This window comes from Tauraco erythrolophus, chromosome 6 (assembly GCF_009769465.1).
Source record: "Tauraco erythrolophus isolate bTauEry1 chromosome 6, bTauEry1.pri, whole genome shotgun sequence".
Classification (NCBI taxonomy): domain Eukaryota; kingdom Metazoa; phylum Chordata; class Aves; order Musophagiformes; family Musophagidae; genus Tauraco; species Tauraco erythrolophus.
The window spans coordinates 55,274,292-55,293,706 of NC_141470.1; the positions used below are offsets into that span (position 1 = coordinate 55,274,292).

A 19,415-nucleotide genomic window follows, 5' to 3' on the forward strand; every position below is an offset into this window, starting at 1 on the left:
GTTTATACCTGCTGTGCCTAACAGGAATTGCATTCAAGCATGACTGCATTACTATACTTCCTCCTCCTGCTCTCGTTACAAGACCATGAGAATAGTTAATAAAATTATACTTACAGAACTAATTTTGGAAGATATTTAATGTAACTATCACTCACTCCCTCTTCCCCTTTGATTTCTATAGGCAGAAAAAACACAAATTACATGACACAGACCATTCACTGTGAGGAAGACTGTAAAAATCTGTTGGATGAATGAAGTCTGAAATTCCCTCAAATATCATACTGTAATAATAAAAAAATAATAATCAATTTCTGCTCCTTTACAATGGACTTTGACCTAAAGCTACAACATGGGAAAAAACCTTCCGCTTGACATAACAGGTAACACTAGGAATAGGCTCTAAATTAGTAAACGCCGTATGAGCACAGTTTAGCCACACTGAGAACTGTTTATCACTGAAAGAAGGAACACCAAAAAAATGAGACTGGCTTTTTATTGACCATTTCTTGGCAGGTCCACACATTTTCAACTTGAGGTCTGGGTTATAAAGTACGTACTGTCAGCAATTAGTACTAGCCTTTTCCTTTGGTGCAATTAAATTGCTACTGCTTTACTGCTTGACTAGGCAGATACACCTACCTCATCAACCTTGACAATCCTCTGAAAATCAAATTGGTATTGTAGAGTGACAATGTTTTTACACAAAGGAACGCAGTTAGCCCTTTAATGACTGACACGGTGGTGCTTTTCAGGCACTGTTACTTTATATCCCTTACATATTAAAACACTTGGGTGATGAAGTAACTTACAAGGCGACATGAAAGTTCAAATGCAAACCTCCATGCTTTAGTCATAAAAATTATGACTAATTATGTCACAGGTTACAGTTAATGCAATTCAAGGGGCTTAGATTTTATTCTTTTTTAATATAGGGCTGCTATACTATATAGCTATAGAAATAATATCTTTTTATTATATTCTTATAATAGAGGATAAAAGGTCCACATTCCAAGTACTATTACCAAATGGTCAGCCTATACTTATTTATAAAAAGGAGAGTCTTATTTCAGAATCAGTTTATGGCACAATGAAAGAAGGAAAATTAAAGCTGTGGATAACTTACAGACAAGCAAAGAAGTAATTCAGTGCTTTACAGATTCCTGTTTTCAGTTTCATGTAAATTTTAAACTGAAAGCAGAAATTTACATCCTGAAAAATAACAGCATTTCAAAATGGCATATGCACACATGGACTTTTAAAGCCATTTTTTAGCTGTGTTAATTTGAGACATTACAGATACTAATTATAATGTGCATGACAGGATTATTTAAAAAAGACAAAATTTTAAATCAGTTTTTAAAAAGTAATTGCTGTCTCCTGTCAAAATCCATATTGTCTTATACACACCACGGACATTGGTGGAAATTCAACACACAGGTAAGGAAAACAAAATTTAGCCCTAATATGTCTAATATAATAATATCCTAAACTGTCAAGAAACCACTGCTGTAAACAAATCTTTATTGAAAGGTAAGAGCCCTTTCATGTACAGTACTACTTGATGCTGAATGTGTATTTCCATCTAGCTACCACTCATTTCATACTAATTTTAGTTAAATATTAGTATTGTGCAATGATATAACTTTAGAATATTTTGATAAAGAAACGTGGGGTTATCTTTAAAAGATTCTTAGAATGCCTGTGCTAACTGTTAATGAGTTAAGTGGACTACAGCTTACATACTTTATCTACAACATATTTCCATATAATTTATATGTAAACAGAATTTGTATTTCAAGCACCATTTAGGAAAGTGAAATGTATCTCAGTTGTAGCACTCAAGTTGAAAGTTAGGTTTGGTCACCGTGTTACACATTCATCCTGGATATCAAAGCAAATTCCTACAGCCAATAGAATAAGCTCCTTCACATACTTTGCTCCCCAATTTTTCTCAGGATCAGAAATAGCATGATAAAAAATTTTAAGGTGCGTGAATAAAGGCCATTCCTGAAAAAGCTGCAACATTCTGACAGACACTCATGAAAAGCATTTCAGAAAGAACATCCACACAGACATAAATATCCATTCTTCGAAAAGCTACTTGCACAGGGGTCATTTCAGACTGCAGGAATGCACCTTATGTGTGTGGCACTAACTTTATGGCACCTAAATCCCCTCCTCCCTTCTCCTAGACTCAGTTACAGCTCTTTCATACTGAAAGGACAGAATGAAGGGTTGAGCTTGAAGAGGAAACAGAAGAAGTAGAAAAGAAAACCTGTTTAACCCAACTGATTATATGCTATTTTTATAGTGAAAAGAGTGGCTTAATTAGAAAGAGCATAAGAAAACAAAAGCTAATTAAAAAAAAACAAACTAAAGAAGGCAAATTATCAGTCGAAAGTCGACAGGGCAATGCAAAAAAAAAAAACAACCTACTTTGAACATGGATCTGAAAATTTTACAGTTGGAACTGAAAGTAAAACCAGAAGGCGTTAGAAGGTCAGAAGTCACTGAAACATTCAGGAGTACATCATAACAACACACTGAAGATTTTAACTGCAAAGCATGAAATTTATGGATTCATGTTTCTCCTGCAGAATGGGTCATTTCAAAAGTGGACAGCAGGATCGAAAAGCTGATATCAGGTGATTCAAAATAAACAGTTACTCAAAATAAATTATCTAAGATAAACAGAATTTAACTATTTTTCCCATTTTAAATGATTTCTTACAAAGAACTTAGTATTATAAGCACAACTTATTACTTGTATCTATTTTTCCATTAGTACTGAAGGAAATAAGTTGATGCTAGTTTTCGGCACCTTTTGTGTTTCCTATATAATTCTTCAAAACAATTTAAACTTGCTTTTTAAATGCAAGTTTCAGCTGCTACACGTGTCTAACTTTGTTCATGTGAATAGTTTAAGTAATTTTAATACAGCTGCTCTTGTGAACAGATCTTCTGTAGAAGGAGTGCTACAGTTTTCTGAATTAGTGCAATCTTTTTTGTATTTGCAGATTCCCTCTAAACTCTGACCTCCTCCCCATTTCATTCCTGCTTCCAGAACTCTGAAATGAATCCTGCTTGTGCAACATCCACATAGTAAAATTTTAAATGGAGACTTAGTGTTTTGACAGTAAAAGCGAAAAAAAAGTTATGTCATTTTTCCTCCTCTGTACTCAAGTGGTTTCTGACAGATTCCAGAGACATATTCATGGCTGCTTGAAGCATGTCTTCTTCACTCATATCACCTCCTAAAGAAAGTAAATGCATATAAGTTGTAATACATGCACAGAGCTAGTTCTAAACTGTAGTTAAATGCTTTCTTTGTTCCTTTCGTCCACACCCATCTGTTTTCACCCCACCCCCAAAACTGGTTTTGTTGTTTTTTAAAATTGTTGAACATTTTGAAGGAGAACAGATTTAGATTAGATCTTAGGAAGAAATTCTTCAGTACGAGGGTGGTGAGACTTTGAAATAAATTGCCCAGAGAAGCTGTGGATGCCCCCTCCCTGGAGGTGTTCAAGGCCAGGTTGGATGGAGCCTTGAGCAGCCTGATCTAGTTGAGAGGTGTCCCTGCCCATGACAGGGAGGTTGGATTAGATGATCTGAGGTCCCTTCCAGCCTATGCCATTCTATGATTCTATGATTTTGTGCTTAGCTTTCCATCCACAATGGTCAGTTTATAGCAAATAATACGCATTAATTTTAGATCACCAATACTTAACACTGGTAAGGCCTACATACTTATGTTCTATTGAAAACTGGTTCCAGTAATTTTGTCAGATACTACTCCAAGTTTATCACATCCGTCATACAGCTTTAAAAGTCATTTAGAAAACAAATTGTTGGCACAAATCCCATCAAAGATCAAAACTTGTAGTGCTTAAGCTAAACAAAACAACAAAAAGCAAGGCCAGATCTCAAATGGTCTAATAGTATCTGCTCTTCACTTTGAAACAGGATATTGACATTCAAAGCCAAACAGGCTTTTCAATAAAGTGATCCTTTGCTTCACTGCCAAAGAGTAATTGCTGTGATACATAGTCTGAATGGCTGCTGGAGTGAGGAAGTAGGCAGACAAGGAAAGTTAGGAAACAGAGCACGACACAAAGGTGAAAATGACAAATATTTCAGTGACCCAATACCTGGGTCAGCTTCCAGAGTGCTTGAGCTTGGAGTCGGCTTATCATGTAGGTCTGAGGTCTGATCTTGCTGCTGTAGCTGTTGTTGCTGCCTGAAAGGGTTACAAATTTTTAAAAGAAAAACATTAACATCAGTATGAGACCATTATAAGGCCAAGAGTGTGAAGTAGAAGCTCTTTGGTACAATAAGACCCCTGCACCTAAAATCTCTTCAGTTGTTTCACCCTGCTAACCTTCAGACACCTGTCTTCCCAACATTATATTTCAAGCCATATCACTATTTTCCCAAAATTCTGACAATTTGCACTCTCATCCTGTCATGCAATGTCTAACTGCTCCAATCCAAAGCATTTCTCCCTCGTCTTTTTTTCTCCATCACTAGGAGACAGAGATAAGGAAAAGCTACAACAATACCCCAACTATGCATTAAAGTACTCCAGAACAGCAACATAAAACATGATCTAGAATGCTTTCCTGTGATGCACAATAGAGGCATCATTACCACAAGTAAAGTCTTAGAGAAAGAATACTCTTCTTCAGGAGCATAATTACAGAAATTTACAGGATTTCATTTAAAATACTTCTATAACATGTATGTTTTCTTCCTTCACAAGACTGATGTTACATTACTAACAGATGCCCTCTTATTTACAGGTTTCTTTTCTTCATAGGAACCACTTGGGAATAGCAAAATTCAGGTACTGTAAGGAAAATATGTTAAAAGATAAAATTTAAGCTGGACCTCAGTCAGAAACCCATCCATTCCCCAAAAGCACTGAAAAATATGACATGTACTTCCACATGAAGTTTTCTATCAACTACTTTACTTTTCAAAATAGGCTTGTCTTCTCTGTCGCAGCTCTTCTGAAGAAAGGGAGTCTGTCTGACTGGTGTGAGGCGACTGAGGAACATTCTGTGGTAACGAGTCCAAGAACTCACTTCGCCGACTACCTAAAACCAGAACATGCCATATCCTACTAATTACAGTAAAATGAAGTTAGTAAATGAAATACAGCTTAAGAAAATGCCTTCAAACTTGAGAGGAAGAAAGAGACTTGTTCAAGAAATAAGCACTTAGGCTAACTTCACTTGATACTATCTCTCCTTCCTCACCTTAGGACTGTTTCCTTTCCTTCCTGCCACCCTTTACCAATTTGCTCTTCCTTCCTAATGATCAACACTAACATAAAAGTTGCAACTTTTCAAAAAGCAGAAAGGAGATAGCTATAGGAAATTCTGCATTGTCTTTCCATGCCTCAAAGCCAGTCTTTTCAGAGAGCTTGATCTATGTTGGAAAAAGTGGCTGACAAACTGATTTCGGTAGCTGCCTAAAGCATAAGCAACATGGACACTGTAAAATAAATTTAGATGAGCACTGCACCTTGCATGCTGAGTTGAATGGCTCTGCGAAGATCAGCTTCTTCATCTTCCATATCAATTTCCTGCCTACTTAGAGCCAGGGCTCTCTGAAAATTCTCTTCATCTTCATCTAACATGCCTGTTCCATCAAAAGGATGGTTAACTTCTATTGCTTGGTCCGCATCACTTCTGGGTAGCCTGTGAAATGTATACATTTATAGCACAATTCAGATGGAAATGATATTAACTTTTACTGTAAGATTTTTACCCTTTTTTTTACTTTGGAAAAAAAAATTTCTATTTTGAAAACTTGTTATATAAAAAAGCACTTTCGTTTCTAATGTAGTCATTAATGTCACATCATGTAAAAACAAAAATACTGCAACTCTAAACCCATGCACATGTTGACAACCTGTTTGATAAGAAAAATTTCAAAACCAATAAGGCTACAAAAAGCAATAATACACGTTATTCGAACCTACTGCTATTCAGTTACACCAGCAGAAAATAGTGCATGTGGTCTCCTTAGCTTTGATGACCACATCAGAACAACAGATCCTCTGTAACCAATACACATACCGTACACACTTTCCAAGTTACAGTCGAGTAGTTTTATTCCATTAATTTACAGCACCAGTTTACCGTTACTGGAAGTTTACCGTTAATTTACAGCACCGTTACCGTTACCAGTTTACCGTTACCGTTAAAAATGGAAGAAATAATGAATTAATTCCTCTGAAATGCCTTAAGCCTTTTTACTAGTATGCAATTTATTCATTATGAAAATGTGATAAAATTATTATAGAAGTGGTACATTATATGCTTTTACACTGAAATTATTCCAAAAGAGAATCCTGTATGATTTTAAATGAATCCTGTATGATGTAAAATTCAGATATGGGTTTCTACTGATGACAGAATGCACAAGCCAGTCTTAATTATAGATTGATTACTATTAACTAAAGTTTGGTAAGATTTGCTAACTCATTTCACTATAATTGGAAAAATATTGTAATCATGATGTTAAAAATCTGCACTGTACAACACTTATGCACATGGAAAGACTGAATCCTTATTAAGGTAGTTTTCGCCCACTTAAAAATACACCATTTGTATTCTACCAACTTGCTTTTACTGTATGCAACAGCAGTAAGCACGTTGCACTAAAGGTACTTCTAATTATGTCTTAAGGGGGTTGCCTCCATGGAAGCATTAATCACTGAAACCAATCAGACTGGACATAATTAAAATGAAATCTCTATTTACCTTACCTCTGATCTCTTGGCTGTGCTGTCTCTTCTCCAATTAGTTTTGGTCGCTGCATCTGCTGCACCCGAATCATCTGCAACAGCTGATCAGCCTCACAGTCTGGCAGGTCGCCTTTCACTACAAATATGGAATAACCTGAGAAAAATAAATCGTAAGTCTACAGCATTAGGGTGCACACACAGGCACTCTAAAATGCACACTATATGGCACACAATGATGTGCAATTTATTACAATGTAAGGCTCTACCTTTCATTATAAGGACTTGGGATATTGCACTATTTCAATCATAAAACTAAGGGCAGTTAACTGAATATATAAGTTCTAATAAATAATGATTATAACCTACTTTTAATTAATGAGATTTAACATCTGCAAGTTACTATTACCTTCCTGTTGTAATTGAGCCAAGAAAAGTGCAAGATATGTATCTGATATTAGTTCTGGACCCATCAAGAGAGAGTTCAAGTTAAACCACTGTAATTAAGAGAAAAAAAGGTTTGAGAGAACAAATTAGCATAAAGATTACTCGGTAATCCATTTCTGTACATTGTGGTCATTTTCTATGCTGGAATATCCAAATAAATCTAGTAAAATAAGTTATCAAATTAAAAGTCTTTTGAAGCACAATACCTATACTGCTAAAAGTTATCCTTCAAATACTCTTCAGCTAACAAGAGATCTGAAGCTGGGCAATTACTGCATGCTCTCTGCCATTACTGAACACTGGTACCAGGTGAACAGATTTTAAAAAACAAATCGAAATATAATGGTAGAAGAATTATTTCAGATATCATGCTAAAATTCTGCTTAATCGTAGTTTAAATTTCTTCAGAGACTAATCTTCGTAAGCTAATGCTGTATTCTTAAGAAATTAATAGATATAAGAAACCGAAGTTGAATTCTTTCCATGAAATACTTTCATTAAACATGCTGTCTTTAATAACTGGTGATGCTGAAAACTACCATTTACTTCTCTCTGAGATAATTTTTTAATTTAAAAATTAAGAAAAATGAACTCAAATTTAATATGCTGATAGTACAGCATAATATTACAATAGGGGACACTTGAGATAAATACACATAGATCATTTCTAGTTTCCTGAAGAAGACAACTAGTCATTTATACTTCTTCTAGAGAGAAAATATATTCAACATAACAAACTATTCTACCTCTAAAACCCCATACATATTGCAGTCAATCTGAAGAACCTTTTTTATACCATACTTGTTCAATATTACGCAATTTTAACCAGGGAGCACCATTTCAGATAGAATTCTCCTTCCACTATCTCCATTCTCACAAAAACGCATTTATCTACCCAAACTTCCATATATGCAGTCATACACTTGCAGTCAGGCCCATGCTATAATTCACCTGGATTACAGCTAAGTGACCATCTACCATTCTGTCATTCAGTCACTTAATCTGTCAAAAACACTCGTTACCACTAGGAAAGGGTAAGACAACCAACAGTATACAAAAATTGCCTGTAAACATTAACCATACTTTTAAACTAAAGCAGAACAGCAGAGTTTAGTTTGTTTACTCATGGATGATTTTTTTTTTAAATTTTGGGTGGTTTTTTTTTAATCTGGATGACAACACAGGTAGCCACCACTTGCAAAATGAACAAAATGGGTAAAGAGACTCCTGTCCGCTACCATAAAAGCTAAAAGCTTATTTCATTAACATTTCCATGCAAAAAAAAAAAAAACTAGAAAAAAACATAACATCACAACAACTTATGTTACATAAAAGCTTATGCAGTATGATCCAGAACAATAATCATCTACTGAAACAAAACACTGCATCAGTGTTACAAAGGACATGGATGTGACTCGAGTTACTATATACGTACCATATACTTGCATGGCCATCCCTTACCTTTAATAACTATTTCATGCTTATAATACAACTGTTTCAGAAAGATTTTTAAAATAGCGCAAAGCTGTGATTCTACTTTTTCTGATGGAAACTGTTAAATATGAGCAATCATAACTATTAATAAATTTGAAATGTGAAATTTTTTCTTATATCTACTGTCCATTTAAATGAGCAAAATTATTTTTACAATGTCAATAATTTAGTGTATTAAAATAAGTTTGCATTCTATAGGGATCCTAATCCTTGCCTAGGAGTCCCCTCTTCCCGCCCGTAAATTTTCTCTGCTATTTTTCATGCAGAAGAGAAAGAACAGAACTTGAGATGTCACACAGACTCTACCAGAGCTGCAGCTCTCTAGAGGACAGGTTCACTGGGGAATTAATCCTAGGGTCTTTTCCAGGCTAACATTCATAAAAAGCTGTCTGGTGTTTTTGTGACAAACATCCACTTTTTTTTTTTTTTTAAATGGGACACTGTTAAAGCAAATTGCAGCAAAAGCTTGCAAAAGGCCATGGTCTGCTCACAACCACTTTTCCACCCCCGTTTTCAAGTCAATTTTTAAGTAAAAAAAAAAAAGACAATGTCACCTGTTTTCCTAACTTTCGAACTGTAAACCAGTGTTCCTTATAATTACAAATAAATGACTTTTCATTTCTGTAAAAAGAAAAACAAAAGGTATAGATAAAATTAAATACTCTAATATTGGAGTGTACATTAAGTTCTTTTTTAAGACGAATTTAAACTTCTATAATAAAATGTCAGTCATACAACTGTTGATGTTACAGAGTACCCATATTGCTTTTAGAAGGTTTAGGAAGCTGTCAACATTACTGAAACCTCCGTATACCTGTGATGCCACAGATACTGAGATATCATCAAGGCACAGAGGACAGATGCTCCTATACACCCCCAGAAGGACAAAATTAAAGGCAGAGAGGATAATAAAAACATCAGAATGCAACAGACTTTAAAGTAGTAATTTTAAAGAAAGATTTAACTCATAGATCAAGAGTGTTATTTTTCTGTAAAATGAAAGTAGGCTGCAAAGAAAAAAGTCTTACATAGGGTCGATCCCAAGCCTCTGATACTCTGGGCTGTTGAAGAGGATTAGTTCTAAACCCCAAACTTTCAAGGCATTGCTTATAACCTGTCAAAAAATAGCACTTTTCATGAGTCAAACCTAAATTTAAGCAATTAAGAGTCCAATCTAAATTTAAGCAATGCAACCTTCTAAGCTGCTATAAACAATGATACTGTTTTCATAAACTTTAAATTTCAAAACATCAATAGGAAACCTAGAAATCACATTATTTGGAATGCAGCTGTCATGAATCTACATGCAAATATAACATGCATACTATATCTAAGGGGAAGCAACAAAACTAGAATTTAACTGAGATGTGTTAATAAGCTTACTCCCCCAGATAAAGCTGTAACTTCACCTCCCACAGACACTTCATAAGTTGTCATCTCTCTGCTCTCAGTGTACTGCTCTACCCTTCCTTCCCCACAGTAACTATTGGAAATTTTGCACCACCAGATTGTCACAGGGTCAGTCAGGTACATTAGCAAAAACTCTTTTACAATAGCTCTTTAAAGCTGTCTGAAATAACGCTGTAAGAAATTCTAAATTAACAATTGATCTTCCTTTCAGCAAGCCAACTATGTAGCAAGTGAGCAAAGCAATGACAGGACCAAAAAAGTAGAATATGAGGAAGCTTTTTTATTTTTTTAACTTCAATATTGAAGCAGCACAATCAAAAATACAAGAAATGCCAAAACTGTTAACGGTTTTTCACTGAATAGAAACACAGCCATGTCCTGCCATAAGGAAGAGAGGCTCTCAAGGGATTCTAGAACACTGACAAGCACCTCTGAAAGCTCAGGAAACAGCCAAAGGTGCAAAGCATTGCCTACAGCTCTAGTCTAAACACAAGCCCCAATTCGGTGTTCAATACCTTTTTTTGTTGTTGTTCTGGTTTAAGTATTTCTTATTAATTACTTTTCCATTATGGTCCTTTAAAAAAAAAAAAAAAAGAAAAGAAAAAACCCAGCTCTAAAGTGTCTGGAGTGTGTTATAAAAACTGGAATGCAGATATTGCAGCTTTTTCCATTCTGCAGATCACTGTGATAACCCTGAAACCACTGCCAAGGGCTTTACAGCCTATAGTTTGAGAAAACAATCTCACATCTGCTTTTTCACCTGTAGTCTAAGGGAGCCAAGGTCTACACCTGAAGTGCCCATAAGAAGCAACTTAGAAATCAAGCTTATTGCCAGCAGGTGACATTTCACAGTTCAGGACTCCATGCTTTCACTATGTGTTTAAGGGCCCATGAACTGAAGAACTGCAAGTCACTGCTCTTAATGGAAAACACTCTGAAGATTTAGAAGTCCAGCCCTTAATCCCATCAAGCCTAAAAACTAGATGAAAAAGCTTGATGCCATTTAAATTATATGAAAGAACATATACTGCATAAATAGAAATTCTGTTAGCATAGAGCCATGCTTACTTGAATTGAGAAGAATCCACTGTCATCCATATTTACAGAAGGCTGCTGCTCAGTGTGAGGTTGGGAGGGAGAAAAGGGAAAAACGGTGTAAGCATAAAAGGTCAGAAATAATTAAGTTTTGAAAACAAATATAACTGCACATACTTAAAGCAACAACTAAATATACCCTAGTCTGTGAGGCTGATTACAGTGCTCAAATAAGCTTATTAATTAAAAATTCAAACCTTTAAATTAGACATGCTCAGTGCTTAAAGGACAGACAGGCATGGGAACTTCTGTTCCTATCTCTGCCACTGGCTTACAAAAACAAAAGGCAAATTGCTGATCCTCCTCCTCCCCACGCCTGACCATCCTACTTGTAAGATGAAGATAATGTGCCTTTTTGTAGAATTACTGTAAAGCTGTGCTAGTAACACTGGAAAATGCAAAATTTAAGATGCATTAATGAAAAGGCCTATGAATTTCAGAAACTTTAGCACAAGGAAATTAACCTTCTGTAGCTATGCAAGAATAGCAGGTCTGTGCTACATGATATTACATTTCAGAAAAAATATCAAGCAACTTCAAATTAAGAAGATTTTACCTGTAAAAATGTTCTATATTCTTCACTAGACACTCCTCCCTCTGCCATTCTCATTCTTTCTTCCTCATCCAACTGCTGTGCAATAGAGGATAACTCAACAGGACTAAAATATTCCCCTTGTAGCAAATTATTCAGACAGTGCTGAGCACATAATGAGCCTTCTTGCTAACATTGGAAGAGAAAAAAATACCAAAACCAACAAAAAATCAAGTTAATGTTTTACTCTGTAAAATGACTCAACTATTTCATTCAGGCAAACTTCCTGTCGTCCCCACTCACCAAATATGCTGCATATTCTTCGGATGTATTACACTGCAAGCTGTAGAATACAACCCTCCCACCAATTTGATGGGAAAAAAACCAACACTTGTACTACTTCATTTCCTCAAAGGAAATAAATTTCATGTAAAAATATTATTTTTGGAAACACTGTAAAAACTGCCAATGGCCTAATCAAATCACAGAAGGACTCAGCAACCATCAGGACAATGGATTCTATCTTCTTCCAAATCACCACCACATTAAAATGAAACAGTTTAGATGTCTACTTTTCAGCAACACATGTTTTCTGCAACAGATGCTTGCTTTCTTTTTTAACTTTTCTTCCCTGCCAGGTGTGGCTACTGGAAATCTGCTCTCCACATGTGGCTAAAGAAAAGCAGACAGTTAGGGCTCCAGAGAGATTTAAAAGTACACATCTACAGAATTAATTTCCTTCATTTAAGGTTATTCACCCAGTTCCGTTTATAACCAATTTAATTACTACTGAGAAAGGAGATTAGGAGCTGGAGAAGCAGTAAAGCTCATTTTCCACATGAAATTTATGTATAGGAACTAGGTAAAAGCAGCTAATGCTATTGGTTCTAAAATCTTGATGACTACGATGAGGTGACAGAAAAAATAAGTTCAACTCAGCATATTAAACAATGAAAATATTTTTTTGTTGATAAACCATTTAAACAGAAAACATTTCAGATACTTTGGTACATATCCAGCACATTAGAGATAACAGAACTGTAATATCGTATTTTTAGACTGTCAACCCAAATCAAAAATGAGTAAATTAGAAACATGCTACAAAATCATGAATGACAAATTAAAAAATATCTAATCCAAATGTCAGGTTCCATTATTTTCATAAGTGTAAATAAAATACTGCCTTGTTAAAAAACAAACAAACAAAAAACAAACAAAAAAATCAAAACAACCAGATTAGTTTTCCATGAAAAGCAATCTTCCTTTACCAACAACTAGACTACAAGTGCAAGACAAGATTAACATCAGTTTTAAAATCCTGCTTTTCTCTTTTTTTTTTAAATCAGTCCTCATTTTTAGTTACATTAAGAACTCTAATGTGCATGCACTCTATTAAAAACAAAACCGAAACCCCTCAACAAAAGAACACCCCTCCCTCCCTCCCACCAAACCCACAGAAAGTAAGAATACAGGAGCATGCCTTGGAGGAATATTCTTTAAACTTTCATGAAAGCCTTACACAAATCACATGCACAAATCTCCCATGATCTCCCTCAGAGCAGGAACCCTGAAAATTCCTTTACTCCAGATTACAGAATCTTCCTAGGGCTTCATCACTCAATTGAGCAATGAGTTGTTAAAGCTAGACTGGCTGTACAGCCAGGGTCCAACGGAATCCAGAAACCTCCTCCAGCTCACGTCCTTCCCGCAACAACAACCTCAGGACCAAACACCAGCTCCTGTCCCTTCGGGACCACATCCCTGCTGCTGGTTCTATGACAAAACTGTAACAAAAGAACCTGCTCAAGAATCACAGGTTTCCCCACTGGAATTATATGAAATTGATTCAGAAACAAATAGATACTAAAATACCTTTTAAAATTAGTTGTATTACAGATTTAAATCTTAATTTCACTAAAAGGCCTTTTCTGTATTTGTATTAGTTTTATCTTAAAGTAGTAAACACTAATTTTCACTTGCACAACTTGTACATATTAAATACAAAATGCAGAAGAGAAAGTTGATCTTACAGTTTTTAACATACATGAAATTCTTTTTTTTGTTGTTACACAGAATACTGCATCTTTCCATAATCTGAAAACCCCTTGCTGAAACCTATATTGATATAAACTGCTGCCCTGCTTTCAGTGTTTTCAGTCACTTGTATCTCATCAAAGAAAGGGTCAGCTTCTAAGACAGGGGCTCCTTAAGCCCCATCCTTAAATTTTACTTTCTGCAACTGTCATTTTCCTGTTAAAAACACCACATTGCCTAGGTCTTTGTTTTGTGAAGTTCCTTTATAAATACCGTGTTTTTCATGCTTTTTAATTGAAATGTCTGAAGTGTGCAGATTCGAGTGCAGGCATGCATGCAAATGCAGCACTAGATGTTTTACCAGGAACTGAGATAGTGCACTTGATGCAGGGGTGGGGAGGGAATATCCCTTAAGGAAGAATATAGAGATTCAATTAAACTTTCCCTAGAATAATAACAAGACAAAAACATTTGGCACTCCAATTTAAAACAGGCATTTGGGTGTAACTTTGTAACTACATAACTAACTTACCAGGCAGCAGTTATGTTCCACCTGTGAGCCACCCAGGACTGCACCCACCCCACCCCAAACCTGTACCAACTACAAATCACAGTAACCTTATAACTTTGAACGTATTATGCCCTGTCACTTCAATTTCAACAGAGTTTTGTTATTAAATTACAAAGCAACTTAGTAATAAAAAAAGTTATAATTTCATTATGTGATAAGCTAGACAACAGAAAGGTACACTTGGTTTGAATCCATTTTCAAATCTAGACTGGAACTCAAGGTCACTGTAGCAGAGGCCATAACAGCTGAAATCTAACACTCATCCTTTGTACAGCAGCTGCTTCATACCACAAGGCTTGCCAAGTTTTGCTACCCAAACCCAGCTTGAAAGAACATGCCTCAGGTTCCGTGGATTTCGACACAGTATTTTTTTTTTTTTAAGACAGTTATACAGTTATCTTTTTTTATTTGTTAAGTAAACCAACCACCACGAATGACAGCAGGGTCTAAAAACTAGTGTTAACCTTAACACAATAAAGGTGCAAAGACATTAACAAAGTACATGAAAAAAAGACCATTTGAATTGCATTGAAGCATAAATAGCTCATATTTGGGAACGTGGATAAATAAATCACAGCAGTTCATAGCAGCATTTGTCCTCCAAAACAAGAAACACTGTTCAGCAGTGTTCAGCGTCATTCAGACGCACAATGCATGAATCAGGATTTCGTTAACAGGTCTCCTTTTCCCTGCTCTTTACATAACCCCAACCAAGCCCGGCTAGGCGATGTGTCCGAGAGCCCAGAAACAACCCTACGTGCATCTTCATAGTCATTTCTCAGCCACGCGACTTCTTTTTCAAGAAACAGAAGCAGCTGTAGCCTGCAGCTTCCCATACTGGAGATCTAGCTCTGGAGGCCCCAGAAGAGCAGTCACTGTGCGAGAGGAAACGCTGAGGCTCGGCCCTGACCCTCTTTCATCTCCAGGGACATTTCCTCTCCCCGCAGAGCCGGCAGGCCGCGCGGCCCCGAGCTGGGCCGGGCCGCACGCATCAGCACGGCCGCGCGAGAGCCCCAGCTCTCCTCAGACAGGGGAAGCCGGGCCGCTGCTCCATCCGGCCGCCAGAACGCTGCCAGAGAGGGGCGGCCCGGTCCGGCAGGGCGCAGACCAGGCGTGCCCCGTGGGGACCAGGGGCTGCCCCGGCGCCAGCGCAAGGACGGCAGACTCAGCCGCCGCCCCGAACAGAGCTTCTAGCCCAGACGGCCAGTCGACAGGGCAGGCCTCTCCGCGCCGGCCAGCACGGCCCCCGCAAGGAGCAAGACCCTCTCCCAGCCCCTCACTCACCCGCTCGTGGAAGATGGACTCCATGTTTATTGTCAACGGCCAGCACCTCCGCCCCACGTGACCCCCGCAGCCAATGACGCCTTCCCTCGCTCGGCGACCCGCGGCAGCCAACCCGCGCAGGCCCCTGCTGGGCCAGGCCGCGCAGATGAAGCCGGCTCGGCGCTTGCGACCGTAATGGCGCCCCCTGCCGGGCAGGAGGCCGCCGGGCTCATCCGCCGCCGCCGCCGAGCGGCCCCCGCTCCGTGCAGGGCGCAGCGCCCTCCGGGACCACACAAACACGAACCACCTGTTCTTCTCGTGCTATTAGCATGGATTCTGGAACACCCTGAATCGCCTGTTCCCTCGGAAAGCTCCGATTTCCCTATGTCACCGCGCTAGGCAAACGCCCAGCAGTGCCGGCTCCCTGCTTGTCCTTACCAGCCGCCTGTCCCGTCCACCTTCCCGCTCTCACATCCAGTCACAAAGCTGCAGTACCCTGCTTGCTGCCATTCCACACGAGTCCACAGAGGAAATCTGGAAAGAAACTTGTTCAGATTCAACTAAAAAGATCAAACTACTGTCAACCACAGTCTGGGCCTATGCTAGGTATTCCTTTGAAGGGCTAGTTCATAAACTAGCCATAAATACATGAATTCCACGCCATAGAGATCCAGAACAACATAAATTATTTTTGCATAGCTTTTCTTTATTACATAATTCTTCCTCCCTCCTCCATAGTGTGACTTCTGGGGACAAAAGTTTCTCGATACTTATGGACCAATGGCATTCCTGGACACATATTAGTCATGTAATTAAATCATCTTCCAAAAAGTAAGACTGGAAATTAAACTAGCACTGATGAATTGCAGGTGTCCTTTTCTGTAGCTTTACATATTCGCTGAAGACAAAAACCATAATCCTACACTTTCAACGTGCGAGATAAGATAATGAATCAAACAAATATTTTAGATTTCATCGGCAGCCTTTATTTCCATGTAGTTTCTTCACCAGGCTTCAACTCTCTGTGTGAAAAGAAAACAGAGGAAAGAGACTAAAATTAGGAAAACTTTTGTAGAATAACTACTAATAAATGTAACTAATTATTCTACAATACCTTAATTCTGAGAGTTATGTATATATTTAAATTTCCTTGCAATAGTTGTCAGTTAAAAATCTTTCAATACTGGAAAGCCTCCTCTTTTCTCTCCAAAGCTTCAACTGAGTCCTTTCAGCTCCTGTTCATTTAAATGAAAGCACAGACCAGCTGACTTCTAAGGAGTTAACAGACTTTTTACATAATGGAAGCTGAAAGGAAAAATTCTACTTCTTTTAAATATAAAAAAATCATTACTTCAGTGGGAAGAGAAGTAGGTGTGAAAGCAGAGGGGATTTTTGCAATATGCTGAAATACCAGCCCAAATTCACCAGCAACTGCAGTAAGAAAAGGGCTAATGTAACAGCGCAATGAATTATGTCATAAGTTTACTTTCTTACTCAGAACTAATTTAGGTGAGATCAGAGTAAACAAAAATTCCACCTGCAAACTGATAATAACATTCCTACTACATAGTCCATGCTATGCAGCATGTTTTTTTTCTTCTGTTGTTTCATTAACCCTGTGATCTAACATAGAATTAGGGGAATGGACAAAGATGAGGCAATACATTAAGTTACCTAAATTCTCCCTGAGAAGTCAGCCAGTAAGCCCAAACTGATCAGTGCATATAATCACATCCTTCAGTGAAGATGCAGCAGTTGCCAACATAAATGTTGTGTTAATTTTCAAAAACTTGATAATTGTTTTTAAATGACACAAATTTATGAGTATTTAGTTAAAAAGTGCTGTGATCATTTCAAATTTAAGACAGAAGTTTGCTATAATCCACTGAAAAGTTGAAAATTAAAATTCAAGCACTGTTTTCCGCTGAAGTTTTAGAGAGAGACAAAAGTAATGGTTTCAACATTTTATGACTAAGAATTTGACAGCAGTTAATGATTCTTTTTTTGTTACTAAGATGGCTCCCAAAGCCCCGATTTTCAGGCGGCATTAATGACCTAAAACCCTTCATGAATGCTTGCTGAAATGTTTAGAGCTTTCTTCCCTATAAAATTTTGAGAACATCACTGGTTTTTTTCATACTTAAGGCTCTTCAAAAGAACAGAGAAGCACTTTGCAAAATAAATATATATATATTTAAGTGGCATCATAAAGCAGACCTTCTATATAATAAGCTCTTGTTTCTGAAGGCAGACAGTTTTTCATCATTCCTTCGGTCCAAATAGCATCCAATCACAAATCCTAAGGGAACAAGGATGTGAACCCAGTGATCACGCACAGCTTGGGCGAAATTCACCATGACTGCTAGAAAGAAAAGTGTTAACAAATAAGAGTTATTGATAAATCTGCACATGGAAACTGTCGCATACCTGGCACTTTTAATCTCACTTATGAGGCTCCCACAACAGCACAATAAACATGAGAGCCATCAAACACTTCCTATAAGACACACACTGCTCTCAAATCCATACACGGGTTTTTGCCACATTGGTCATATGCACCGGACATCATCTGGATCCTTGGCATAGATTATCTTAAGAGAAGGTATTACAAGGACCCAAAAGGGTATCGGTGGGAATACTTATTGCCTGGGCCAGTCACAATGGAGTGTTTTTGCCACATTGGTCATATGCACTGAAGCATCATGCATCCTTGGCACAGATTATCTTAAGAGAGGGTATTTCAAGGACCCAAAAGGGTATTGGTAGGAGGGTGCTCTGTCCCAGCTGAAACTAGGACAACAGGTTTATTAGAAATAATCCTAATTAACTCTTGGCCCTGGGAAATAGGATTTTATCCTAAAATGGGAGAGAAATAGAACATCTTTTTAAAGATATCCCTATTGAATTAGTTGTATTTAAACGTTCCAGAGTAATTAACCCATTAAAATAAATCTAACGATACAAAGTATGCTGTTCTGTAAAACATGACAAACGCATTTATAACCCTAAACACCTCCTCTAGATGGATGCTTTATTATCCGTAATGAGACTGAAAGATAAGCTGTACATTCAGTAGGGAACTGACAGATACGGAAGAAAGGACACTTCTAAAATCCAGCGAGCCTTTTCCAACCTAACCAAAGCCTTCCAGATCAGCGTCTTGCTAGAAGTTATAAGAGACGCGCAGAAAGTCATACAGCTGCGAGCTCAAAACGACGTACTAATCACAGAGGACAGCCCAGCACCGCGCCGTTCCCCTGAGCCGCCGCGGGACGGCGGCACACCGAACACCTGGGGCGGCGCGGGGCAGTGCGGCCGGAGGCGCTGCCCTCTCCCGGCCGCTCCCTCAGGCGGCCGCGATGGCGGCTCGGGCCGGTGCTCACGGTACCGCGCCAGGAGAGGGCCCTGCCAGCCGCCCGGCTCCGCCAGGCGCGGAGAAACGCGGACCCCGGCCTGCCCGGGAACACGACCACCTTCCGCACGTCCCCGCCCGCAGGGCCAAGAGCGCCATAAAACCCCGAGGCTGAGGGGCGCTTCCTGCCCGGCCTCCCGGCTGCGTGTCCCGGCCGAAGGGCGAGGCGCTCCCAGGGAAGGCTGACACCGGTATCACGGAAACACCGTCTCGGCTACTCCCGCCCCGCACACGGACCCCAACCCTTACCGCTCCTCGCTGCCACCCGGCCCCACGCAGCGGCCACACCAAGGGCAAGGGACGGGGCGAGCAGGCCGGGAGAGCCCACCGGCTGCCGAGGGAGAGGTGGAGGAGGGCCATCACCCCCGGCGGCCTCACGGTGGTGCCGTCCGTTACCCTTCCACCT

General features: G+C 38.6%; 2 protein-coding genes across 6 annotated transcripts; both read right to left on the reverse strand.

Moving 5' to 3' along the window:
• Positions 1–15: 15 nt before the first annotated feature.
• Positions 16–15,663, reverse strand: ATXN3 (ataxin 3). 4 transcript variants are annotated; one of them, XM_086612813.1, is made up of 11 exons: positions 15,619–15,663; positions 11,754–11,918; positions 11,171–11,215; positions 9,721–9,806; positions 9,247–9,313; positions 7,161–7,248; positions 6,776–6,908; positions 5,527–5,702; positions 4,973–5,096; positions 4,149–4,237; positions 16–3,254 (listed from the first exon to the last, which is right to left on the reverse strand). In XM_086612813.1, the coding sequence occupies exons 1-11, from the start codon at positions 15,640–15,642 to the stop codon at positions 3,160–3,162; spliced, it is 1,092 nt and encodes a 363-aa protein (XP_086468939.1). In that variant the 5' UTR covers positions 15,643–15,663; the 3' UTR covers positions 16–3,159. The 4 variants fall into 4 exon arrangements, with proteins under 4 accessions (XP_086468939.1, XP_086468942.1, XP_086468940.1 ...); XM_086612816.1 differs by having other exon boundaries at positions 11,754–11,914; positions 15,619–15,651; XM_086612815.1 differs by lacking the exon at positions 4,973–5,096 and having other exon boundaries at positions 3,196–3,254.
• A 619-nt stretch (positions 15,664–16,282) lies between these two features.
• Positions 16,283–19,333, reverse strand: NDUFB1 (NADH:ubiquinone oxidoreductase subunit B1). Of its 2 annotated transcripts, none has more exons than XM_086613667.1 (3): positions 19,259–19,333; positions 17,815–17,956; positions 16,283–16,619 (listed from the first exon to the last, which is right to left on the reverse strand). In XM_086613667.1, exons 2-3 carry the CDS (start codon positions 17,952–17,954, stop codon positions 16,583–16,585), a joined length of 177 nt encoding a protein of 58 aa, XP_086469793.1. In that variant the 5' UTR covers positions 17,955–17,956; positions 19,259–19,333; the 3' UTR covers positions 16,283–16,582. The 2 variants fall into 2 exon arrangements, with proteins under 2 accessions (XP_086469793.1, XP_086469792.1); XM_086613666.1 differs by having other exon boundaries at positions 17,815–17,959.
• Between the last annotated feature and the right edge of the window lie 82 nt (positions 19,334–19,415).